Source organism: Ambystoma mexicanum, chromosome 1p, assembly GCF_040938575.1.
Source record: "Ambystoma mexicanum isolate Mex_15411 chromosome 1p, UKY_AmexF1_1, whole genome shotgun sequence".
Classification (NCBI taxonomy): Eukaryota; Metazoa; Chordata; class Amphibia; order Caudata; family Ambystomatidae; genus Ambystoma; species Ambystoma mexicanum.
In genome coordinates this window covers 1,477,463,707-1,477,491,462 of record NC_090921.1, presented here as the reverse complement: position 1 = coordinate 1,477,491,462, position 27,756 = coordinate 1,477,463,707, and the positions used below count along the sequence as shown (strand labels likewise).

Below are 27,756 nucleotides of genomic sequence, written 5' to 3'. Positions count from 1 at the left end.
GTTTGGGTAGCCATATCACATCCTTTAAGAAGAATGGGTCACATTCGCCTTTTAGCAATCTATATTCTGCTGTCTCTTCTTCCGACAGCCACCTAGCGACATATTGTAACTGCCCTGCCAGGTGGTATATTTCGAGGTTCGCAGGTTTATGCCCCCTCTGTCGTACGTATTCTGTAGCTTCCATAGGGCCACTCTGTTTCTGGAGTTGTGCCACAGAAAGCCTCTGCATAAGCTTTGGAGTTTAGTAAAAAAGCGTTTGGGCGACATGTATGGGATATTTGTAAAGAAATGTAGGAGCCTCGGCAGAACCACCATCTTGAGCAAGGCCGCCCTTCCCACCATGGACAAGGGGAGCTTCGCCCAAAACCCCATGCTATTCTTGATGTCTTCCACCGCCCTCTCCATGTTATATTTGTGCTCATCTACCACCTTATGGAATATGTTAATCCCCAGGTATCTGAATGTTCTGGTATGCCAGGCTATTTGCAGTGTAGGTAAGTTCTCCTGTGGGACACCGCTATACCTGCCCAGGCAGAACATGCACGATTTTTTGGGGTTTACCGCTATGCCCGAAAGAGTCGTGTAGCGCTCCATCACCTCTAAGATGTATTGCAAATTCTCCTCTGGGTACCGCAGGTATAGCAACATATCATCCACATACAATGATATCAAGTGCGGTCCCCCCTTAGTGTGGACCCCTATTTCTTCATATTGCTGTCTTAATCAGATCGCTAATGGTTCTAGTGCAAGGATGTATAGCATCGGGGACCAAGGGCAGCCCTATCTCGTGCCTCTGTTGAGTTGCCATTTATCTGAAATTATCACTCCCGTTTTAACCCTGGCTATTGGGGAGCTATACACCATCTTCACCCACCGCAGGTACCCTGGTCCCATCCCGTATTCCTTCAAAGCCGCCATCATCCATGGCCACCTCACGGAGTCAAAGGCTTTCACTGCACCTAACGAGACTATTGCTATTTCACTTGGGTCGCCCTCTGACTGTTCAATGATGTGGTGGAGCCTCCTGTGGTTATCGGAAATGCTTCTGCCTGGGACATATCCGGTTTGATCGGGGTGTATGAGTTTGTTTATTACCCTCTTCAGTCTATTCGCCAGCACGGCCGTGAGAATTTTACTGTCCTGATTTAACATGGATATGGCTCTGTATGACCCACATTCTGTGTTGGGCTTGTCGGGTTTGAGAAGTGGAATAATAACCGCCTCCCTCAGAGATTCTGGCAGTCTCCCTTTTTCAAAGGCCTCGTTTAACATTGCCAGCAGGTGGGGGATCACTTCTTGTCTGTACGTCTTGTAAAATTCGCTGGGGAGTCCATCTGTGCCGGGGGCTTTGCTCGTGGGCAGATGTATTAACACTATCTCTAACTCCTCTATTGTAATTGGGGCATCCAGGTTCTCTCTGTCTTCCCCGTTCAATTTGGGCAGTCCTATGTCTTCTAATGTATCCTGGGTCTCCTGCTCTGCAATTTCTCCTGTGTCTTCATAGAGGCATTTATAGAATCTTAGGAACCCCTCGTTCACACTCTCCTGGGTGTTTCACACCTGGCCCGCTTCTCCTATTATCTCCCTGATTGCTGGTCTTGGTGTCTCATTCTTGTACAGCCATGCCAGCAGCCTCCCCGGTTTGTCTCCCCCCGCATGTTGCCTTTCAATGTATCTTTTATAATATCTTTTATAATTCAGGTTACATAGCCTCTCCCAGAGCCCACCACACGCCAGTTGTAATTAGCTCGCTTGTTTGGCATCTTCCTGTGAGGTACCTCCTCTTTTCATGGTTGCTTCTAGTTTCTTTTCTGTCTCCTGTAGCTCTCGCTCTATACCCCCTTGGAGTCCTCTAGATTTGGAATGGGCCGTACCGCTCACTACCATCTTAAAGCCCTCCCATAGGGTTCCCTCTGACTCCACGCTTCCTGTGTTATTTTCAAAGTACCCAGATATCTCCTCCCTCAGGTCCTCCCGGAATGCGGTGTCCTTCAATGCCTCAGCTCTAAGCCTCCACGTTGGGATCCTAGCTCTGGGGGGCTGATGCCGCCACGTCAGGGCCAGAGGGGAGTGGTCCGATAGTATTCTCGCCTTATATTCTGAACCCATCATTTCCCCAATGAGTTCAGGAATGGCGAACATATATTCCAGTCTTGTGTACAGGTTATGAGGGGCGGCATAATGTGAGTATTGCCTATCATTTGAGTGTTGCTGTCTCCATATGTCCTCCAGCCTAAAGTCTTTCAACAGGGCTTGTAGTGTTTTCGCTGCAAGGGTGGGCTTATCTAGTTTCATATCTGATCTATCCATTTTGGGATTCAGTGTACAATTGAAGCCCCCCTCCCCATATTACCGTGCCTCCAATGTGGGGGATGATCTTGCTATATAGCGTTCTAAAATAGGCCACTGTGTCTTGGTTAGGGTCATATATATTTATGATGCACAGTTCTCTGTTCTCTAGCAGTCCCCGAATTACTGCCATCCTCCCGTCCGGCTCCACCGTGGCCTGCAACACCTGGAAGGGCACATGTGGCGCCACTCAGCAGATGATTACTCCTTCGCATATGCTGGATAAATTGCTCCTATGGTGGTCCCTCTCCACTTTTTCTTTAACATCTCTTGTTTCTCTTTAGTGAGGTGTGTTTCTTGCAACAAGGCTATGTCCATTTTTTGCCTTCAGAGGTACATCATTACCTTGTTTCTTTTTAAGAAACTGTTAAGTGCCCCGGACATTCCAGGTAATTGATTTAAGGTCCCCCATATTTCAGCCCTATCTCATTCCCTCCTTTGCCTTTCCCAATCATCGACCTGAAGCGCGGGCGCGCCTGTGTGTAAGCTTGTTCCCCACTATCTCAACTACCCCCTCACCAACAACACTTCAACTCCCCTCCCTCCCCCGCCCGTCCCATCCCCAACTTTAGCCCTGCTCCATCCCTGGATCACAGGCGATCCCGCATTTAGTCCTGGTCCGAGTTGCCGACCGTAGGAACTCAGCAGGAGGTTACCACGCTAGCGGTAGCCTATCTAGACTAACTTCTGGGGTGTAAGGGTGAGATCCCTGTGGCTCCTGCATATTTGGCCTCAGCATATTACATTCGCTCTAATTCTTAGTTCAAAGCCTGGCTGTTTACTAATCAGTGCGCCTTATACTATATTCTAGTCCCAATGTCTTAGTCATACAGCACCTCAGCTACTGGCACCTCCTGTCACTTCTCCGTGCCATCCTCTTTCTGCGTGCTGTCCTGGTGGGACAGTTCTTTGCTTCCAGCCACTCCATCGTGTCCTCTGGGGTGTCAAAAAACAAAGCCCTATTTCTGTGGAACACTTTCAGCTTCGCCGGGTACATCAGCATGTACTTGAAGCCCGCTGCCCGCAACCTCTTCTTCACTGTTCCATAGTTTAGCCTCTTTCTCTGCACCAGTAAGGTATAGTCTGGGTATGCTGCCATAGGAATGGACACCCTGTGTATCGTGCCTCCTTTTCAGAAGAATTCCAGGATCTTCTCCCTGTCTCGGTAGTTCAGGATTTTGGCTATTATCGGCCTCGGAGGTGCGCCAGGCGGGGATTTCCTCATCAGAGCCCTTTGTGCTCTTTCCACCGCAAATCCCTGGGTGAGAGCCCCGCCGTCTATTTCTTGCAGTAGCATGGACTCAATGTAGTCTGTGGGGTTAGATCCTTCTTCTCCTTCCGGGAGCCCTACAATGCGAATGTTATTTCTTCGGGCCTGCCCTTCTGCCTCCTCTGCTCTGCTTTCCAAGTTACTCACTTGTTGTCGCAGTATATGGATCTCCGAGGTGTGTGCTGCGCAGGTGGCAGTGTTTGCGTGTGCTTCCTTCTCCAGTTCACCTGTGCGTTCCACTATTTTCCTTACATCTTGTCTTAATAAATTGACGTCCTCCTGTACCGCCCCTATTTTAAGATCCAATGATGTTCTTATTTCACTCATTGCTGCCTCCAGTTTGGTCTCCCATGTGATTTTCAGGTCCGCGATTACGTCAAGGTTTTGTTGGTCATTCCGCCCTGGTGTAGCGTCTGCCTGTAGATTCCTATCCTTGTGTCTGGCTCCCTCGGATGATTGGGGTGTTTTGGTGAATTCGCCATTGTCGGTTGTTTCCCTTTTGTTTTGGGCACCTTGGACGTCATCCTTATATCTCCCCGTATCTGCTCGCTGTTGCAGGAGCCAAGTTCTCGAGCCTATGGTACGGTCTTTGCTTATCTAGTATTCAAGTTTATTGCTGGTTTACCGGGGCCTTCTTGGTGCGGGGTGCTTATTATTGCTAGAGCACTAGGTTGTGCTCAATGTGGTCTGTTTTATTTGGAGCGCGCTTGCTCCTGTGCCCAGGTTTCTCTTCAACAATCGCTCTGCCTGCAGTACCTATGTCTTACTGTCTAGAGCTTTTCCCAGCGTTCTTGTCGCTGTAGGGGAGAGTGTGTCTTGTGCAGCTATATCTGTGGCCTTAGTGTGGTCATCTGTCCAGCTGTACAGCCGGTCCGGGTACTGTGCTGCGTCCCCTCGGTGCATCACGACCATGCAGTGTGTTCTATGTAGGCCTGGGGCTTATACATGTTTTCATTTGCCGGTGTTGTGTGATTGGTTGCACTGGGTCTTTACCGCTCTCACTTCAGGCGGTTTACTTATTTGCTACCCGTAGTCCTGCGCGTTCTTTTCTTGTGCCTCAGTGTCGTGTCTATGAATAGTGGTTCAACCCTGGTGGCACCTTCCGGGCATTTTGGCTACCAATGCTGGGTCCATATTACCACACCCTCCTGCTCTCTTTGTGGAGCTTGTATTGCCTGTGTTGTTCTATGTTCCGGATGCCTCAGAACGTGTTTGCCGTTCCTTCACTGGTGTCAATTTCACTTCAAAGCTTCTCCGTATCCATGCGTCGGCCTTCCCGTGTATCTTGCTGCTTTTTATATTTTCCGTGGGCGGTCACATCTCAGCATGTGGCTCTCCAGCTGTCCGGGCTTAGCTGAGCGGCCGGGCTGCATATTGTCAAGTGCCTGCTGCTCGGCGTTGGTCTCCACTTCCAACATGGTTTGTTGGGCTTTCCAGCCTTTGGTTCATATGTGACCCGGGCTGCGTGCTCCCGGGTGCCTTTGTTCGTGTCCCTTACGATCGGGACCTTCCTGGCTCCTGGCTTGCAACCGTCCTCGGTGCTGAGGCGCTGCGTCGGTCTCTGCTTTCCAGCGCGCTTGCTTGTGCTTGTTCGCACACTGACCGGCTCTGGCTCCTCCTCTCGTATGTTCCGCTCTGCCTCCTTTGCTGTGGACTGCAACATTCCGCACTGTTTTTTTTTTTTTTTATCCGCGCCTGGGATTTCACCCATGCCGTTTGTTTGTTGCGTCTTCTGGAGGCTGATGTGTATGCAAATGTTGTATTCTCCACTGAGGTTGTTGTCCGTCGTGCAGGTGTTTCATCTTGCGTTCCTTTGTTAGAGCGACGCCATCTTGGTGACTCCGGCACCCTGGGCTCCCCAATCTTACTCGACTCGCATTTGCAGCTCCCAGCTGCGATTTCTCCTGGGCATGCGAGCGTTACATACCCCGTGTGTTCACACATCTCCTGATGTATTTGGGAGTTCAGCAGCCATCTGCACACGCTTCTTTGTTTAGGATTATGTACGGATCCGCAGGAGGCCTCAGGAATCGCTGCTTACTCCGTGGCCATGTAGCCACGCCCCCCTTAGCAATTATTAATCAAATTGAAGCCATGATTGTTTTTATTAATTTCAAATGACTTGTTTTATTCCAAGTGTGAGAAAGATATTATGTCATTTTCTTGTGTCATTCTGTATGGATACATTATTATTCTTTTAATTGTGTATGGTTACTAGTTTAACCAATTCACAAATAAATAAATAATAATAATTTTAGAAATCATCAATGCAGATAAGAATCAAAAGATGGGTTCTGTCAAGCCACCTGCCCTCTGCTCTCAGCTTGTCTGTAAATGGTACGCATAGAAAGATAAAAGGTGCCATATTTACATTATTTTAATGTTTAAAAAGGCCTGGTACGACACTTCTCCGGAGGCCTGCATACGAAAATAGGATGATATGAGAGATGTATTAGTTCTTTTAAATCATATGGTACATTCTTGAAATGTGTTATTTTAGTGGTTTCTGTTGATGTAGGTGTGTATTTGTGATTACTTTGCTTATGTGGAACTACAACTGATAGATCTCTACTTTAAAGCAAACAAATCTCTCTTTTTTTCTACATAGGCAAATTATACAATGACATTGGTCTTAGTTACTCCCAGCTTAAGATCTTTGACCTGGCTGCTGAAAGCTTTGAGAAGGCTCTTCCTTTCTGCCAAATTGAAGGAACAGATGAACGAAAGGAAGCTGTGGTCTTGCAGAATTTGGGTGCAGCCTACAACACTCTGGAAGAGTTTGCCACAGCATTGGAGTTTCACAGGAAAGCAGCTTCTGTGCATAGTAAGTTGATGTAAAAGAAGCACATAGATTTGACCCTTGAAAGATGCCAAAGGTAAGTAGGGAGGGAGATAGACAGACAGGCAGCCAAAGGTAGCTGGACTAGAGAGAGCGTAAAAAAGGGAGGAAGCAATACAGATAGACTGGCAGACATACACCCAGGTAGAGAAGAGGTGAATTGTCAGACAAACAATGACACAAAACAGAGATGGATATGCTAGCTGGATTAACAGATATGGAACTGGGTTGATATTGGACAGAGTAAGATGTCATACAGCAGAGATGTACGATCTGGTGGGCAAACTTGCTTAGGAAATGAACCTGAACACATCTGAAACCTTTCCTGTAATATTCGTCTTCCCTTGTCACTCGCTTCACATTGCAAACTGATGCCAATTTTTATTGAGTTTTATCAACAAAGAGAAAACCTTTGATACTGCAAATTCCAATTCATAATTATCTAACATATAAACATCTCACTATGTGGATACCCACCCCAAGGAAAATCATGTTACCGGAACTCACTATGTCAATAGAATGTACCCTTAGACACCCTACCTTCTCTAAACATGGATTTGATCTGGGGGTAATAAAAGGTGACCATTTTCAAGATCTTTGCAGGAACATTGTCATCAAAAATGTTCATAGCTATGTGGAATTCTCATATTCTATTGTTGCATTATTGTCAACTCTTCTACATATGTTTTATCAATTAAACTCTTGATATTTATATAAAAAAGGGAACAATTCAAACGCTATATTCTGCTGGGATTCATTCATCGAATTGGTGAAGATTTTCATACCATAAATCTCCCAAGCGTTTTATCACCCCACTCCCCCTCTCATATATTTATTTAAGATCCCCAGAGCAGCTCCACAGATTACAAAAACAGTGAAGTAATGGGTGGTGCATAGGGGAGTCCCCCCACGGAGCAATCCAGGTGGCCGAGCTGCTTAGTAGGGGCAACTCGCCCGCCCTGGGGCCGTGACGGGTGTTGGCCTGGCTGTGGCCAGACTGGATAGGCCGAGGCATCACAAAGGGCCCAGGTGGGTTGCGTGGGACTGCCCAGGCACAAGGAGAACAGCCCAGTACGGGCCATGTGAGGGGGGCCACCCAATCCAGGCTGCCCAGCCGTGACCCAGTCAGCCCATGTTGCACGGCCAAGGAGGTAAAGAGAGGGTAGTCTGCTCTGCCCGGGAGGACGGAGCAATGAGTAAAGTCCTGGGCTGGCTCGCCAGGTGAAGGGCAGGGCTGAGGAAGTCCTGTGCTGCTCCTTCATGCAGCCAAGGTGAAGGAAAGCCCTGAGCTGCCGCGTGGAGCAGCCCTGGTGATGTCCAGTGGGCCAAGAAGAGTCACAGGAGCATGGCAGTGAATGTTGGGGGCATGCCTGTTGTCTTGGGGACGCAGTCTGATGCAAAGATGGCTCCGGCACAGTAGTGACTGCGGCGGTGCCCCCATGGCACAGGGGACGCCGCCTGCAGAAGTAACGGCGCTGCGGCACGGTGGTGATGCATGCAACGTCAACGGAGCATCCCAGAAGAGTTAAAGTTGGCCGATGGGCACTGCAATGATTGTGGATGGGCCCCCAAGCTTATAGGGCCCACCCTGAAAACCAGAAAGACCACAAGCCCAGAAGAAGGAACAATGGGGGCCAGCCCCAGCCATCTACATCAGGGGACAGCCTCATCCAGCCCAGTCCAGGCAGCCACTAACAGAGACAGCACAAAAGGTACTGGGCAGGGATGACCAAGTGCAGCAGTCACCCCATTGTGATATAGTTTGTTATATGTCTCAGGAGGATAGCTCAGGGGCAACACGCTCATCTTGGAAGCAAGATGACGCTGAGCAACACAGGTTCATTCCCCGGGTCCACGCTTAGAAACCTCTGGGTATTAAGAGCGTTATAAATAACCAATTATAATTTATAATTATGTTGTATATATTCTGTATGTCAGTGTATATATTTAATTTTATGATATATGTTAAGTAGTGTAGCATAAAATATATATATTCATTGAAAAATGTGCAATTAAGGTGTGCAGATTTAACGCAGCGAAACCTTTGAAATTCAGCAGATGTGGGAAGTCTTGACCAGCTTAACTCAGTGCGCTCCCGTTGAGGTCCCATTATGCCACATCCCCCATTATGTATGTCATTGTGAATCCCTTCTCTTATAATATGTATGTGCTCATTGTGAGAAACCTGAAGGTGGTGTCTCACTAACTGGTCCCTGGGGATCTGTCATCCAGGTGGCCAGGACACGACCATCACTATTGGATCCAGTTCCTGAGGGTGGACCAGTGGGGGAGGATCACCTGGATGAGGGGTCATAGGGAGTGGAAGTGGGTGTTAGACGCTCCTCTGCACACCAGAACACTGCTAACACCTCCACAACATCTTCCCCGGGTTCCCACACTACTCCCTCCAGGTTTCGAGACTCACGTGATGTGGTTCCCCCAAAGGACCGAAAGCTCTGTACCGGTTACAGTGTACGTGCCCGGTTGCAGCCCTTCCTGCATTGGCAGTTGCCATGGAGAGCATACAGCAGAAGGGGCGGCGGAACGCTTCCGCATCGATCAGTCATCCGCTCACGTGATTCAGAGCGGTGTTTCCCACGTGACGATGGAAGGCGTCACATGACTCGGAAGCGCACAGTACATAACGCTTGATGCATGGAGCACTCACCGCTTCTCAGCTGTCTTTCGACCCTGTTTGGCGCTACGTTTGGACTTGCTCTATTGGTTTACCTTGACTTTGGATCACTCACCTGGACTCCCTCGGATTATCCTTTTGTACCTTTGCTTGGAACTGTTTACTCATTGATGAACCTCGGCCCGTCCCTCACCTGCCTTCGGATCATCCCTTGAAACTTTGTTGGACTTCTACACCATTTCCCTTTGGGTCCTCACGCTACGCCTCCAGCTCTAGATTCAGGTGGGCTGTCCTGTATCCACGTGTGACTCCGGTCTCTGTTGTTCTGGGGACTGCCTCTCATTTGAGTCTCGAACCTCCCTCACTAGGTTTCCTGGGTTTTCCAACCACCGGATAGGTAAGATTATTCAGATCCTGTGATTCTTGTATTCTATTGTATTTGCCTGGTACTTAACCCCGTTATTTCTGCAGCAGCATCTGTGTTGCAGAGGTTCCGTGGATCCGGGAAGCAACATCTCCCACCTGTGGCTCCAAGGGTAGCACAGCGGTGTTCTTTTAGTTCCCCTGTGCGTCACTTGGGGACGGAGGTCTCAACGGTCTACACGACACTCAAGTCAGAACAGTGGGACACTGAAGGTGTGAGACGTGGCACCCCCTTCCTTACGACACCTCTTTCCCATCCTACCCCATAGGATATTCAGAAACTCTACCCCTCCCCCCTTTTCCAACACAAACACTTTCTTACACCGTAACAAACAGACTAAGACTAGAGCAGTTTACCTGACATGTCCCAACACAAAGGTCAGACAGAGTCAGGCAATTGCTGATAATTACACACACCTGACTGCCCTTTCCTTTCACCACAGGGATAAAAGGCAGAGCACGAAAGCGCACTATGAGCAAGGCCAAACTGACAAGAGAGCAGCTATTCTGAACCGGCAGTTCAAGCGAAGGAGAAAGGCGGCCAGACCTGAAAGGACGACAACGAGGGAATTGCCCTTGCCGTTTTCAACTCAGCCGTGCAAAGCCTTCGAAAGAAGAATCCGAAGACCGGAAAGTACACCTGGCATGTGGTGTGACAGGTGTCAACGACACAAGGGGCCCTCCCGCGCTGATAGCCAAAGCATGGAGCAGCACTTGCCACTGTGGTGCCATCCATGACTCCCGAGAAAAGAGAGTCTAACAAGTTCAGCACAGCCAGTGAGTCAGAGGAAACTGATATGAAACCAAACTGTGCTGGGACCAAGGTTGCAAGCAGCAACATTTGAACAAAGAACTTGTGTTGTGAACTTTAAAGAAAGCCCAGTTAAGGTCAGGTATAGAGGGGTCCAGCACCATGTGGGCGCTCATTCGAAAGACTCGGACCGGGACATGTTTTGAAACCACAAGAACCAAAAGGCATTGGGGAAGGCCGGCGTGAGGTGATGTAGGGGTAATACGAGGGTCAAGCAAAACCCCTCGTACAATCAAAAGTCTTTGACACGTGGAGGAAAGCAAAGTGCACTGGGGAAAGCCAAGTGAATGTGAACAAGAACTGTGTGTAGCCTGACTAGGGCTGAGACCCGGACTTAGGTAAATGGAAGAAACTAAGGGGTCTAAAGAGACTGTCTTATGAACTGTGGAAAGTGTGAACCCAACAGAGGGATGCCGAGAGAAAGCTAGGGGAAGGGAGCGGCCTGCTTTTTGATAAGATTGTGAATATTGTGAAATAAGGCAAGTGTGAACCTGACGGAGGGATGCCGAAGGAAAGCCAGGTTGAAGGGAACCCTTCTTTCTGATGAGATGAGCAAATCATGAACTTTGTTAGAAACTCATGAACTGTGTTAAAAATGGCTATGTGAACCCGACGGAGGTATGCCAAGGGGAAAGCTTAGGAGAGTGCATTCTGCATCGTGATAAAACAAAGTGAACTGTGAAATTGCAAATGTGAACCCAGTTGAGGGATGCCTGCGAGTTGGGGTAAAGAGTGATACACCCGTGAACATTGTGTCGACTAGAGTGAACCCTGCAGAGGGTTGTCCACATTGAGAAGTTGTTTAAAAAGACATTAAGACTCTTGAATATTACAAGCTGCATTTGAAAGGCTGTAGTGAACCCGACGGAAGGAGACCCAAGTTGAAAGAAGGATCCGAGCCTGATGAAGGGAGATCCAGGGGGTCGAAGAGCAATCGCCCAAGGTACACGCTTACCGAAGGAACTTTTTGTTTGTTTATTGTTTTGATCCATCAGGCCTTCTGAGGCAAGAGAGTTTGTATAACAGACTTGGCCACTGAAGGTTCTGGCATCATTGTACTGGAATTGCAAACCTTGTGCTGGAAAGTCTCAGGAGTGTGCTGTGCTCAGAAGTCCCACCTTATCCCATGCTAAAAACATAGGGAAGGGTGACTCGGCCATACCATCCTGATTTATCATTTTGTGAACACTTCTTTCTTTTCTGGTGAACATTATCCCACACTCTTTTTTGTTACTTAGCGGTAAGGATTGGCAACAGGTTTTTTAGTATAGGCCCTTTTTATTTGATAAGACGCCACTAGGACTGCCTTATTAATATTTGATGGTTGGAGCTTGCTCATCTTAGATTTAGTTTTAGATTAGGCGTTTATCTCACCTATTATAAAGTTCAATAAACACACTTGAACTGTGATCACATGGGTCGGTCTTTACTGTTGCCACCATGAGTTCCTTACATATGATTTTAGGCTGGGATAAGATCAACTGATAAAAATTGAAACCTATGCTTATAATTGTGGTACCACCAGAAGAGAAAACCAAAATACTTGATATCCTTGACTCTAACCGTGTATCCACGCTGAAAGAGGTGTTGTTCTCCCAATTGCATGTTCCACCTAGTCAACAAGATCTGTTCTTCAAAATTCAATTATTGCTAGGTACCCTTCCTCTCTCCCATTACCACATACAACCGTGGGACCGTATAATCCTAATCCTTTCTGATTCGGAACCATCTACAGAAGGCACCCTTACACCGCGGATTAAATGGCCGACCTAGCCAATGCCATCGCCAAGTTAGCAAACCATCAGATGCAAGCCGAGATTAGACTGCAAGAGAGTTTGGCTAAGCTAATTGAACTGCAAGCGAGACCTTTTCTACCTTTACTACCGCAGGGTGTTCTTCAGCCATAGCTTGAAGGTGAAGATTTAGGATTTTTTTTTCTAAACTTCAAACGCCTAGCTGAACAATTAGGATGGGGAGAGAACCTTAAAAGATGCTATTTAGCCCGTTTATTGAAAGGCAAATTACAAATCTCCTGCCAACTACTTTATCTTGCATAGGGAGACACCTTTCTATCCATCAAAGAAGGGCTGTTAATAAGAGTGTGGCAAACCTGCAATTTTTATCAACAGACGTTGATGGCCATTAGTTTGAACCCAGGAGAAACCCCCTTAGAAACGGGTGAACGGGTCAAAAACACTGTGGGCCTGTGGATCAGTGTTACACATTATCAGCATTGGTCATTGTGGCAAAGAAGGTGATTAGGAAGAACAGCACATAGCGTTATAACGCAGGCTCCCAAAGTGACGGTTCCTTGTGAGGAAGACCGCGGTCTAGTTGTTCCACGCACATCTTACGTTCCTGCGTCTACTCACGTGACTCCTGATAAGGAAGGAAGTGCTAGTAGCATACGCGTTGCTACTGTTCATACAGACGCTCCGTAAATTCGCCACTAGGATTCCTTCTTCCGACATTGCTAGCTTGCATTCTCCTTTAAAATCTAATCTTTACTCTTGTCTTTCCGCCTCTCATACATACAGGCTTACTCTCAGGCTGTATCCAGTTTCCACCATAGATTTCCAGTTAGGAGTTCCGCCAGTGTTTGTAAGTCCCTTAAACTCAGAGTCCTCTTTAGGTCATTCTATCTTCCCATTACTAACATTCATACCCTTTCTATTCCGTTCATTCAGCACCACAGTTCTATTGCTTCCAGCCATTCGGATACTCCCAAGAACGTCCTCATCCCATTGAGAATTCCATTCTGAAAATCACGTATTTTTCCCTTCTATATCCATCTCTTGTTCTTTCACTTCTTACTACCTGGCATTTACCTGTTCTATATTGTTCCCCGGACAGGTTTCCAATCCTCTTCGCACTCCAGCTCGCCTAGAGGGACCGTCCAAGCTTCTACTCACCGTTCCGAAGAGCCACCTCGATTCAGGGTTTTATTCCCCAGGAGGGTTTCCCTGGGGATTCTGCCTCCCTCATCTCTGAATTTCTATCCGGGGAGTGAGAGAGAGCAGGACCTCCACGGGGGATTCCTCAATTTCTGCCTGTTGCCTCCAGTGCAAGTCTCTGTCTGCCCAGTTTAGTGAAAATGTAAGTCTTTGATTTTCCTCAATTAACAGATAGTGCCGCCATTGGTATCGTTAACGGGGAAGACAGCGATTAGCTATGGAACAACAGATGCAACAACTCATGGCTGCAATGCAGTCCATGTCGCTAGAGATGCAGACCCTAAGACAAGACAATGCACATTTAAAACAGCAGATAGGTCGTGCCTTTTCTGAAACTCCACCGTCAACTTTTCACATGGAAACGTTTGACGGGAACCTGCTTAAGCTGAAAGAGTTTCTGGAAAGCTGTACTATTCAGTGTACGTTTAAGCTCAGATTCTTTCCCACAGAGAAAGATAAGGTGGGATTTGTGATCTCCCATTTATCGGGTCCAGCATTAGCATAGGCTACCCCTTTGGTCACGTCAGGAAATGTTATTCTTGATTCCTATCCTGCTTTCATAAACAGTCTGAAAACCATGTTTGGCAGAAAAGAAATTTCGGTATCTTTACAAGAAAGACTACTAGATTTGAGACAGGGATCTAAGGATCTTATCTCTTATATCACGCTCTTTAAACAATTGTCCTCTGAGACGGGTTGGCCGGATGATGGTCTGATCACTTTATTTAGGAGAGGACTATCTGAAGAGCTCAAGGATGAAGTCTCAAAGATTCCTAGACCAACAAATTTGGCAGACATGATCTCAATTACCATGCAGATAGATTACCGTGTGCAAGAACGCCATCAGGAAAGGAAGAAGAGTAAGAGTCCTCGAGCTCATTTGGAGTTTCTTTCTGGAAACACTAAACCTATTTCTACTGAAGAGCCCATGCAGATTGGGACCATGAAAGGTCCCTTATCAAGCACAGAAAGGGAGAGGAGAAAGAATTTAGGACTGTGTATGTATTGTGGATCATCTGTACACATTCTAAGAGACTGTCCTTTAGTACCACCTTGTAGGAAGCAATCCCAGGTTTCGGGAAATGCCAAATCCCTACCGTAGGGGGAACCACGGTAGGAGTGTTTATACAGGGTTCCCCTAATAACAACAAATCTTCCTCTGAACCTGGGGTGGTTGACCAACCCATGGTTGTGATATTTTTGACAATAACCCTCCCAAATTCTATCCTAAAGAATGTACCTGCACTCATCGATTGTGGGGCGGCAGGAAACTTCTTGGATGATGAATGGGCATCCAGTAAAGGGATCCCTAGAGTTGCCAAACCATTGGTAACTCCAATTCAAGGTGTAGACGGAACTCCTTTGAGTTCGGGTCCCATTCGAGAACAGACTGTACCTTTAAATGTTCAGGTTAAGACTCACCAGGAAACCATGGAATTGGACCTTATCAGAACTGCACATTTCCCCGTAATCTTGGGATTACCATGGTTGAGATTACATAATCCTTTCATCAATTGGTCAGCAAGTACTCTCTTTTTGGGTTCCGAATACTGCACCTCTCATTGTTCGTCTAGTTCTTTAGTTGGAGTACATATCCCGTCGGAAATGGAAAGTTGCCAGAAAGTTCCATCTATTAGCCACATCAGTAGGATTCCTGAATGCCATCAGCTCTATCATTCAGTTTTCTCCACTCCCAAATTTCCCACTCTTCCACCACATCGTAGAGACAACTGCCACATCGATCTAATGCCCGATCAGCCAATCCCATTCGGGCGCATGTATGTGGTTTCCCAGAAGGAAAAAGCAGCTCTGAAGGAGTACCTTCAGCAAAATATCCAAAATGGTCTAATTTCTGAATCCACTTCTCCGGCTTGAGCTTCATTGTTTTTTATCCCAAAAAAAGATTTGGAAGAATTACGACCCTGCATAGATTATCGCGGTTTAAACAGGATTACTATTCCAGACAAGTATCCCATGCCGTTGATTCCTGATATCCTGGAGGCTGTTCGAAGAGCCTCATTCTATACTAAGCTGGACCTCAGAGGAGCCTATCATCTTATTAGAATTACCCCTGGGGATGAGTGGAAAACAGCTTTTCGAACTCCTTTCGGACACTACCAGTATCATGTTAGGCCTTTTGGACTGGTGAACGCACCAGCAATCTTTCAAAGATTTATGGACCATCTATTCGCAGATATCCTTCTTCACTTTGTCATCATATATCTCGATGCTATTTTAATCTTTTCTAAGGACAAGGAAGAACACATCCATCATGTCAATCTCGTGTTAGCTTGCCTTCAAGAGAACCAGCTTTACTGCAAGCCAGAAAAATGTGAATTCCATCAAGGTCAAGTAACATATTTAGGGTTTGTCCTCTCTCCACAAGGGATTTCAATGGATCCTAGAAAGGTATCATATGTTTTGGATTGGCCTCCTCCATCGTCCATCAAAGAAATCCAGAGATTCCTGGGTTTCACAAACTTCTATCGCAAATGTATCCCTTGTTTCTCTGAAACTGTTCGACCCATCACGAGGCTCCTAAAGAAAGGGGTTATCTTCGATTGGGATGAAGAGGCACAGAAAGCCTTTGAAAGGCTAAAACACCTTTTTACTTCAGCTGAGGTACTGTCTACCCCGGTTCAAGATCGACCTTTTATTGTGGAGACAGGTGCGTCACATCATGCATTGGGAGCGGTTTTACTACAAAGGGACGAACAGGGAGATGAGAAACCAGTAGCATAGCTCTCCAAACGTTTAATCAGTCAGAAGAGAATTATTCGGTTATTGAAAAGGAATTATTGGCTATTAAAAGAGCCTTTGAAGAGTGGAGGCATTTGCTATTGGGAACAAGATACCCGGTCGAAGTACGCACGGATCACCAGAATCTCAAAGTACTACAGCAAGCACATACTACCAACAGCAGACAAGCAAGATGGGCCCATTTTTTCTTACCTTTCAGAATTGAGTTTACATACCTGCCGGGAAACAGAAACCTCCGTGCAGATGCACTTTCACGTAAAGATTTCTCTCCTCATCGATTCACTCCAGAACCTTTATTTGCTAAAGCTAGATTTGTTGCAATGACAACCAACTTTCTTCAAGAGCTGAAACTGGCAACGTCACAGAACCAACAGGCATGTGAACAAATAGCGAGCCAATATCCGCTTAAATTGACCCAAGGCTGTTACTTTAATAAAGCTCAAGTCCTGATTCCTTCAGCTCCTTTACAAAAGGAGGTACTAAAGATGTGCCATGACTCTAAAGCGGCTGGTCATCGTGGCTATCGAAACACCTTGGAACTCATCTCTAGACATTTCTGGTGGCCTACAGTAAGATCTGATGTCCGTGATTATGTTTCTGCCTGTGTGGTGTGTCAACAGTCCAAGACTCCTCGTGTTCCATCTTACGGCCTACTATCCCGTATGCCTATCCCGGATCAACCTTGGAAATTTATTTCTACGGATTTTATTGTTGATCTTCCTCTTTCATCCCAACACAACACTATTATGGTAACCATCGACTACCTTACTAAATTGGGCCACTTTACTTATCTCACCAAGATTCCTGGTGCAGAACAGATGGCAAAGGTGTTCTTGACAGAAATCTTCTCCAAGCATGGACTTCCAGATGCTAGCGTTTCAGATTGTAGGTCCCAGTACACTTCTAAATTTTGGAATTATCTGTGTCGAGAATTGGGCATCAAGAGGTCCCTCAGTTCCAGATATCTCCCGCAGACCAATGGTCAAACTGAGCGTTTAAACCAAACATTAGAAGGATATCTTCGGTGCTTTGTATCCGCAGCTCAAGATAATTGGAAGGAGTTACTTCCACTCGCAGAATTTTCGTACAACAATTCATATCATTCTGCATTGAAATCAACCCCGTTCTACTGCTCCTATGGTTATCACCCATCCTTTTTACCCTCCATCTCGCCTCCTTCACAATGCCTGGGAGTCGACCGCATGGTTTGCGACATTCAGAAAGGTCACTGTTTGGCTCGCCAATCTTTGAAAGCAGCCCAGGATCGGGCTAAGCGATATGCTGATCGTCATCGCAGAAAGATACCTCCACTTCAGAAGGGAGACTTGGTTTGGTTATCTTCTCGTTTTCTCCCCAAACATCTGGTTCCTTCCAAATTGTCTCCTAGATTTTTTGGACCTTTTAAGATCCTCTCCCTAGTAGGAGCATCAGCGGTGCGATTAGAGTTACCTCCTTCCTGGTCTCGAATTCACCCGGTTTTTCATGTCTCACAGATTATCCGTTCCGGACCGCTTTGCTAGAACTCATCTGTCACACTGAGACAGGTCCGGAGTACAGAGTACGAAGTGGCCAACATCTGTGATTCAAGATACAGACGAGGTCACCTTCAGTTTTTGATTGATTGGAAAGGATACTCACCTTCAGAAAGAATGTGGGAAGATGCTTCAGAGGTCCATGCCTCCAAATTGGTGAGAAAATTCTATCGCTTCCACCCTGGAAAGCCAGGTTCTCCTCCCCTGAGAAAGGGGCATACTGTTACACATTATCAGCGTTGGTCATTGTGGCAAAGAAGGAGATTAGGAAGAACAGCACATAGCGTTATAACGCAGGCTCCCAAAGTGACGGTTCCTTGTGAGGAAGACCGCGGAATAGTTGTTCCACGCACATCTTACGTTCCTGCGTCTACTCACGTGACTCCTGATAAGGAAGGAAGTGCTAGCAGCATACGCGTCGCTACTGTTCATACAGACGCTCTGTAAGTTCGCCACTAGGATTCCTTCTTCCGACATTGCTAGCTTGCATTCTCCTTTAAAATCTAATCTTTACTCTTGTCTTTCCGCCTCTCATACATACAGGCTTACTCTCAGGCCGTATCCAGTTTCCACCATAGATTTCCAGTTAGGAGTTCCGCCAGTGTTTGCAAGTCCCTTAAACTCAGAGTCCTCTTTAGGTCATTCTATCTTCCCATTACTAACATTCATATCCTTTCTATTCCATTCATTCAGCACCACAGTTCTATGGCTTCCAGCCATTCGGATGCTCCCAAGAACGTCCTCATCCCATTGAGAATTACATTCTGAAAATCACGGACGTTTCCCTTCTATATCCATCTCTTGTTCTTTCACTTCTTACTACCTGGCATTTACCTGTTCTATATTGTTCCCCGGAAAGGTTTTCAATCCTCTTCGCACTCCAGCTCGCCTAGAGGGACCGTCCAAGCTTCTACTCACCGTTCCTAAGAGCCACCTCGATTCAGGGTTTTATTCCCCAGGAGGGTTTCCCTGGGGATTCTGCCTCCCTCCTTTCTGAATTTCTATCCGGGGAGTGAGAGAGAGCAGGACCTCCACGGGGGATTCCTCAATTTCTGCCTGTTGCCTCCAGTGCAAGTCTCTGTCTGCCCAGGTTAGTGAAAATGTAAGTCTTTGATTTTCCTCAATTAACAATCAGTAACAAATCCTTAGACAAACTAACAGAGATGATCACACTAGAACAATTGACTAATTCCTTACTCCATTTTTTGCAAAAAGCTGTTCTGCAGGTTAATCGATCTACCCTAGCAATGGCCATTGAAACTGCTCAAAACCATTCGGATGTAGTTAAACATTTCCACTCGGCCCATCATTGGGAGCAACGGAAGGATCATAAACCTATCCACCGACCTCAACCTCACGGAATGGGTAAACCCGGGGGTCGTACCGAAGGAAAAAAGGGTTGAGAAACAGGACAATTAGCTAAGCAATGCCCAAAGAAAATAAATGACAAACCTATGGAAATAGATTGTTTAAAGGGTGAAGAATGGGAAAAACCTGAGGAAGAGCTAGAGACCTTTAGCATCTGTTTATGCCAATGTCTTACCAACTTTACCTACGAAAAGGCTTAGGTAAACGGGAGGCAAAGGCCTTAATTGTGGATGGGCCCCCCAGTTTATGGGACCCACCCTGAAAACCAGAAACTGGAATTGCGAACCTCGTGCTGGAGAGGCCTAGGAGTGTGCTGTGCTTAGAAGTACCGCCTTATCCCGTGCTAAAAACATGGGGAAGGGAGACTCAGCCATACCATCCTGATTTATCATTTTGTGAACACTTCTTTCTTTTCTGGTGAACATTATCCCACACTAATTTTTGTAACTTAGCTGTAAGGATTGGCAATAGGTATTTTAGTATAGGCCCTTTTTATTTGACAAGACGCCACTAGGACTGCCTTATTAATATTTGATGGTTGGAGCTTGCTCCCATCTTAGATTTAGGTTTAGATTAGGCATTTATCTCACACATTATACATTTCAATAAACCCCATTGAACAGTGATCACTTGTGTCTGTCTTTACTGTTGCCACAATGAGTTCCTTACATCATGGTCTTTTCAACAGGAACAGTTAAGCTGGTCATGTCTTCTCACATCCACTGTGAAGGCATCATGAAGCAAAACGCAGACAACAGATTTCATATTAAAACAAAAAGCGCCTAGATGCCTTTGGGTTTTGTGCGCTATATAAATGACAAATAAATAAAAAAGGTTTTATTAACTCAAATGTCAGGAATGTGGAAGGCCTAACCTGCCCTATCCTACAGTGGGATTTCCCTAACTAAAGAAACTAAGGAAAGTCTGAGTCAGAAAGATCAACTTAAAAGTCTGTGTGTCAGGCTTCAGGATCCCGCTGCAGATAGGAGCAGGAAGCGCCAGGCACGATCCAAACGTTTGTCTCCTGCTAATGGTGTACAATATAAACAGCGTACGGCTGTCCCTTTAAGAAAACTAATGCCAGGTGCCTGGAAGTTGGCATGGCAACGCTGGCGTCCTATTCATTTGTCCAGGCCCCTCCTCCTGCGGCGCTCGACACGCATGGCTGTCATGGGATCTCCCTTTAAAGCACCTCCTAGCCGCTTTTCCGGTGCTTCTGATTTCCCGTAACAGTGGCGTTGAGTTCTTGTGTCCTTGTTTCCTTATCTTGATATCCCAATTACCTTCCGACCTCCCGTTCCCCTGTATTCCTGCTTGATCACTTGGTACTTTGATCCGGCTTGCCTACGGACTTCTTGTGTCTACGTTACAACTGTTACCTGCCCTGCTGACGAACCCGGACCGTCTCTGGAACCCGCCCTGCTCACGTTCTATATACAGTCGCCGCCCGCCTCCTGTTCAGATCCGGAAAGAACCCAACCTGCTCTTGCCTACGTGTTTTGGATTCTGTTTACCTTGGAACTTGCCCCTGAACTTTCTTGGCTTTCTGGAAATCTCTTACTAGGGTACGTGTAGTAGAGACTTCTGGTTTGCCTTTTTTTAGGCGTCCTTGTGCCGTCGGAGTTAGGTGGTTGGGGACTTCAGGGTACTTAGAATAGAGACTCTGGGTGTACCCTTCTTAGGCGTCCTCCTGCTTTCCGGGTTAGGTGGTTGTGGACTCCAACTCATTCCTTTGGATTGGACTACCTCCTTGCCTCATCTTCAGCTGTCTCTACCGGTGCCTTATTACTGTCAGCTGTCCTACTTGGCTCCTGATAGGATCCCATGCGATATGCTCCCATTGCTCTGGTTTGCTGACCTTGTGGTTTACTCATATCATTGTAGCTTTGAGAACTAATTGGGCTTTCCTTTTACAGAACAACCTCTGGTGACGGCCCCCTGTTGTCGTGTCGTTACTGAGTTCCTAGTAGTTGAGTCAAGGTCAGTGGGTTGTTATTGGCACACTACTAGATGTCTTGTTTCAGACTGCATTGTGTTAACCCTTGTTTTCCTTGCAGTTTTGACCTGCTTCAGCCTGTGTATCCTGCGCCGTCTCCTGCCGTCTGCCTTCAGTGGTTGTACCGCTCATCGATCCTGGTATCCTATCTTTTCGCTTATTGACACTGCTGGTTGTACACTACTATCAGCCAGTTGGGTACATTGGCAAGAAGAAGACTTCTGCTACACTACGTGTGCAAGCACGCCTCTGACACCTTGTCCAAAACCTATACTTGCCCTCACAACTAAAGTTAAACAATGTGTAGGGATGTCAATAATGAAGGAAATAGTGTTCAAAATAATGCCCCCCCCTACAAAGTCTCGGGATCTCAAACAGTTCCCCAAAAACTTTGGGGTTCCCTTCCCCAAGTTGAAGACAGTTCCACAACACTTTAGGGTACCCTTCCCTAAGTTCAAACAGGCACCTTGTACTTGTTCTCAATCTCTGAAGTTCAAGTGTAGTTCCAGATCAAGTTTATACTGCTTTGGTTTTCTTACCAGTCATGTTACTGCTTTGGTTTTCTTACTAGTTCATCAGGTTGCTCTCACTTGGTTTGCTTCAGCAACCTCCTTGGCTTTTCACAGTCGGGGCTCCCTGGTCTAGGCGCAGTTGTCAGACTGCACGTTCCACCCACTCCATGTCGTGCAACCAGGAGCCATAGACTCTCCTGCCCACACAGGTACTTCTGTGTTTGTATCTTTATCAGGATTCACTCCCTATTCTAGGCGCTGTTGTTGGACCGCACGGTCCACCCACTACAGATCACGCAACCGGGGACCCTAGGTTCTCCTTGCTAGCCTCTTGGCTTTGCCACAAAGTGTCACAACTCCTTTGCCAGTCTTTGGCCTTGTTACACTGTATTCTTGTGTGTATTTCACTTTATGGTGATTTTGTTTCTTTGCCACTTTGTTCTTGGGTTCACTTTCAATTTCCCATCTCTCCTTTCTTTCTTTCGTGATTCATGCAGTTTTATATTTGACTTTCAAATTGGCAGTATCTGTAGTTTATGCACATTTGTTATAGGCTCATAGCTTTGCCCAAAAGCTTTCATTTAGTTCGGTATTCAATCTGCACAATTTTTCACCCCGCCGCTTGCAGGTTAAATGACTTTTAACATTTTCTCCAGTTCAGTTTCTCATGTGCGTGCCTTTCGTTCATTCAGTTTTAATTTAGGGTTTGGAGTGCCACGGCTCGAGTGGCTTGCCTCTGCACTCACAGGTCCTCGGCAACTCCACCGGGCAGCTGTGCACCTTCCTTCTGCTTTCGCCCTGCACGTCTTGTTTAGTTTGTGAGACCTGCTCGCACTTCGGTTTTACTCTGCACCCTGAACGCCACCTCTGCTTCCCTTCTGTGGATACTGTTGGTCTCTTCCTTCATTCGCGAGCCCCGTTCGCTCTTTGGATTCGCTCTGCACACAGACGGCAGCTCTGCTGTTCTTCTGCGGATGCTGTTGGTCACTCGCTCTCCTCTCACTATGCTTGCCGCTCCAGCGGCACCTCTCGGACCATTGAGGCCTCTCAAACTATGGTTCTCTCGCAACGCGTTGACTCCTGGGCTCCACATTCCATTGGGGTCTCCTTCTGCCAGCGTCCTGTCTCTCCTGCCGGTCCCACTGTGGCGGTCTCCACGAAAGCAGGCTTCCCAGAGGGTTTGGTCTCTCATACTGCTGGTCTCCTCCCTTCTTATACAACTGCAACCACTTGACAGGTTGCAAGAGTAAATTCCCAATTGTAATTGCCTGGTTGCAATTAGAGCAGATCTTGGGATGTGCCTGGCCAACACTCTGCAGGCTTCTTCCTCGTCTTATTACTAGAGTGGTGAAATGTGTTACTAGTGCTCACTACTCCTAGTTGCCTCTTCCTCATCCCAGTATTAAAGTGGTCTGAATGAGAGGAAATGTGAGAAGATGTGTTTCAATAGCCTATAAAGGCCGGTGAAGGGTTAGATTGATCTTCGTAATAAAAGGGTGAATACCATATCTTGCATATCACCCCTTATTTCCTTTCTTCTTCCCCCTCTTCCTGTTTTTCTTAAATTGATAAAATCTCTTGTTGTTTTCTTGGTCAGGGGGGTTGGGGTAGCAATACCCCATAGCTACTTCTGGGATTGAGGGTTGCTCCTGAAATGGAAATAAGGTTTACCGCATCTGACCTAAGGATGTCTCAGCCAGCCAGGTGATCCTCCCTTGCTTCTCCGCCCCCAGGGTCAGGATCCAAAAGCGATGGCCTGGTAAGATGGCCTGTTCCCACCTGGCAACAGGATCCAAGGGGAACAGATGTGAGGACACCCTCTGGTTTCTCACATACCCTTCCCCTATAAAAATGGCTTCCCGTACAAGGGACTGATGTTGTTAGGATCTTAGGGGTTTGCTCATGCTGTAATCTTTATTGGATCTCAGTCCAGTCCCATATACAATACCTAAGTTAAAATGGGTCTTCTTGCCAGATGTTTGATGGTAAAAAGGAGGTCTGGGGGGAATTGACTTCTTGTTGTAAGGATCGAAAATTGGGAAAGTCAATTCCGATAATGTTTTCTTCCGGTAACCCTGGGATAATGGCAGAAGGAAAGTGGGTGGTGATTGCTTTCACTTGAATAGGGAGAGTTGTTTTGGGATAGATTTCCTGATCCCCATGGACACAGATTATTTTTACCAGGGAAGACCCTTTTAATTTTGTAGGTGGTATTGGGGCAGACCTAACTGCGGTCTGCTGCCAGAATTCACTAGGGTCTATACTGGGATTCCGTTAACCACAGATGATTCATAGGTGGATTTAGAAGAGGTGCCACAAAAATAATAGCTTTGAACTTATACCTCTTCAATAGGTTCTGAATAGTCCTACTCCTGTCATTGCTCGCCCTCCCTGGTGTGTATGGAGCTGGTGGGTGCTTTACCGCCATTGGTGTTCCTCCACGTTTTCCTTCCATCTTTGAGTTACGGTCTAATCTTTTTTCAATATGGCCACTTCAAGCTGCTTATCTGTCTTTCGCCACCGGCATTCGCTGCGTTGCAACCCTGCCTTTCTTGTGGGTTATATGCTGCTTGTTATTTCTCCTTTTGCTAGCACACTTCTAGTTCCTTTCCTTTTTTCTCTCCTTCTGGTGCCTTCCTCCTGTTGATCACTCTCTGATGGGCATCTTTCTCTCTCTCTCTCTCTCTACTTTTCCTTGCCTTTTGTACTGGCCTTACCTTGTTCTCTTTTCCTTTTGGCCTCCCAGCAGTTCTCTTCCTATTTTTGGAATTCCTTCCTGTCATCACTTTGCCTTGATCTCTACCTTCATTTTGGATCACTCCCTCTCTGGATTTATTGGATTCCCATCCACTTGTTCCTCTGTAACATTGAAGGATTTTCCATGTACTGCATCGCCAAGGGTTTTTTGCCCTTCCAGTCTTTTGCCCCATTCTCTGGTTGTTCACGGAGTGGGATCCTTTGGTTGGCCAATCCATTGGGCGATCAGAGTGGCTTCCTTTCATGACAGGTACTTTCTTCATAAGGAAAGGCACACAACTTCTAAGAAAAAGAAGACATGTCAAAAGGCTCCTGGCTCTCCATCACCAGTGGACTATTCAGGTAAGGAGGAGGAGGAGGGAAGCCTTGAGTGTGACAACTTTTCACCCACCATAGATTCGATGTCCATAGGTTCTTCTTTTCTATTCCGTGGGCAATGTTGGGCAAAATTCTTAGGTTCTTTACATGAAAAGCATATTGGAATTAATGGTTTCACGGTTCTAATCTCTTCCCCATCATTTCCTCCCTGGGTTTAGGTTCGGATCTCTTTTCTATTTTTGCCTTTTCCATGCTATGTGGATCTTGAAACCGATATGGTAATTCAACCCTTTCTTTAAGGACAAAAGTGGGGTTAGGAGGTCTCTTGTTTTCTCTTTTGTTCCTCAGGTCTGTGCAAAGAATGGAAATACTTATATGCATCAGAGACATTTTTGCCGGTCTCAATGGCGAGTGAAAGCATAGGTTTATTCACTTGCAAAACTGCCCGTTGGAGCACGGGAGGCAAACAATTCATAAACTCTTCCAGCCTTAAAGCTTCTAATACCTCTGGCAGTGTTTTCCTTCCCAATCATAGTGACAGAGTGTTTTTAACCCGCTCGCCTAGTTCAATTGGTGCTTCTCCGGGACATCATTTTAAACTTCTAAACATTTGGCCGTAGAAATTTCTAGTTTGTCCTACCCGTTGCAGAAGCACTTCTTTAATATCAGAAAAAGAGGTGGTTCCTGGGAGGCTCAACAGTTGGAACAAGGTCTGTAACTCTCCTTTCAAGAGGGGTTCCAACTAACATATTTTCAGCTTGTCTCCCCATCTAAATTGGCAAGCTTGCCTTTCAAAATTTAGAAAAAGTTCCCTAGACTCCCTGGGGAATATTAGGCTTTTCTTGGGTGGCTTTTAGTCTTTCCAAAAAACAAGGGGGGTCCTGTGAAGTCCCTCTGCTGAACATTAGTCCCGGTTACGAGAGCCTTACCCAGGCACAGCTCCAACCTACTGATGAGGTCCAATCAGACAGAAACACGTGTCTGGGGTTGCTGTTGGTACTGTTGCTTAGAGGAGAATTGCCTAGCATTTCGGTGCTGGACTGCCCCAGGGCAAGACAACGACTGATATGCTTTGGATATTTCTCCTCTGTGAAAGGCCCTTGTAACCAGGACTTATGTCTGGCAGAGGGACTCCCAGGATCCCCCTTGTTTTTTTGCATATTTTAAGTAACTTTGCGTCTAAAAAAAGATGATCAGGTTTTTGGGAAGTATCAGATCTTACTTCCACTTCCCTTTGACATACGGAAGTTGGTTCCTCTTTTATTAACTCTACAGGAGAGGAAGGGAAAGAGATAGAAGAGTTCCCTTGCCCTGTACTTACGGGACCTAAGGCTCCGGGTCGAATAAAGATATGGTATTTTCTGATCGATAGAGAAATCGTATCTCAGTGTTTCAAGTAATATGTAGCCAGGGGAAAGGTATCAAGGAGAACCTGGGACTTATAGAATAAGTCCTGACATATTTGTAGCTGTCAGCAATCACCCTCTTCAGTGTACTCAATCCTGAACCTTTACAGTACTGTCCTTCCTTACTGTCTGTTGAATTACCAACCACATAGGGGTTCCTCAGTTTGTATCAATTGATTGTATCCCACTGCTGACACAATTTATGAAGGAATCGTGAAGCCAGACACAGACAACAGATTTCAGATTCAAACAAAAAGGTTTTATTAACTCAAATGTCAGGATGGTGGAAGGCCTAACTTTCCCTATCCTATTGTGGGAGTAGCAACCTAAAGAAACTAAGGAAAGTTTGAGTCAGAAAGTTCAACTTAAAAGTCTGCCTGTGTCCAAAACCTATACTTGTGCCCACAACTAAAGCTAAACAATGAGTAGGGATGTCAATAACGAAAGAAATAGTGTTTAAAATAATGTTCTGAGCTTTTCCTAACTTTGAGCTTAATCTTCAGCTCCCCTTCCCCAAGTTCAGGAAAGTTCTATCAAAGTCTCGGGATTTCAAACAGTTCCACAAAAGTGTCAGGGTTCCCTTCCCCAAGTTGAAGAGAGTTCCACGACACCTTGGGGTTCCCTTCCCCAAGTTCAAACAGGCACCTTGTACTTGTTCTCAATTTCTCAAAGTTCAAGATTATTTCCAGATCAACTTTATACTGCTTTGGTTTTCTTACCAGTCTTGTTACTGCTTTGGTTTTCTTACCAGTTCATCAGGTTGCACTCCCTTGGTTTGCATCAGCAACCTCCTGGGCTTTTCACAGTCAGGGCTTGCTGGTCTAGACGCTGTTGTCGGACCGCACAGTCCACTGTAAGGAACTCATGGTCCCAACAGTAAAGACAGACACAAGTGATCACAGTTCAAGGGTGTTTATTAAACTATATGAATGGGTGAGAAAAACGCCTAAGCTAAAGCTAACGCTAAGATGGGAGCAAGCTACAACCATCAAATAATAATAAGGCAGTCCTAGTGGCGTTGTGTTAAATAAAAATGGGCTATACTAAAAAACCTATTGCTAATCTTTAACACTAAGTTACAAAAAGAGTGTGGGATAATGTTTACTGGAAAAGAAAGAAGTGTTCACAAAATGATAAGTCAGGAAGGTATGGCTGGGGTCTCCCTTCCTTGCGTTTTAAGCTCAGGACAAGGCAGGACTTCTGAGCACAGCACACTCCTGGGCGTCTCCAACATGAGGTTCACTATTCCATTCAATGATATCCGGACTTCCAGGGGCCAAGTCTCTTTTCTGCAAAGTCTCTTGCCTTAGAAGTCCTGCTGGACCAAAACAACAAACAAACAAAACTTCCTTCGGTGATCCTGCACCTTGGGTGATTGCTCTTTGCCCCTTGGATCTCCTTCCATCGGGCTTGGATCCTTCTTGCAACGTGGGCCTCCCTCCGTCGGTTTCACTGCAGCTTTTCACTCTTAATATCAACATAATGTTCTCAGGTGCATCATGCTTCACCCTGATTCGCATGAATCCGTCAACCGGGTTCACGTTTGCCAATTTCACAGTTCACTTTGTTTTATCACGATGGAGGATTCACTTTTCTTAGCTTTTCCCTTGGCATTCCTCTGTCTGGGGTCACACTTGCCTTGATTCACAATTTTATCAGAAAGCAAAGGGGTTCCCATCCCCTAGCTTTCTCTTGGCTACGGGACAGAGACTTTCAATTGTACAAGGGATTTGATGTGACCCCTCTAGGACCACTCTGACACCTCACGCCGCCATCTCGTAGGGCCCTCTGGTACTTGTACTTTCAACACAAAAAAAGGGGCCAGT

The 27,756-nt window shown here is 46.3% G+C and overlaps 1 protein-coding gene across 2 annotated transcripts in view; it reads left to right on the top strand.

Moving 5' to 3' along the window:
* The window catches only part of TTC24 (tetratricopeptide repeat domain 24), a 639,301-nt gene that overhangs the window by 170,592 nt on the left and 440,953 nt on the right, over positions 1-27,756 (top strand). For both annotated transcript variants that reach the window (XM_069607144.1, XM_069607145.1), the window contains one exon: positions 6,228-6,443. In XM_069607144.1, coding sequence (XP_069463245.1) covers positions 6,228-6,443 — 216 coding nt within the window. The remainder of the gene's footprint in view (positions 1-6,227; positions 6,444-27,756) is intronic.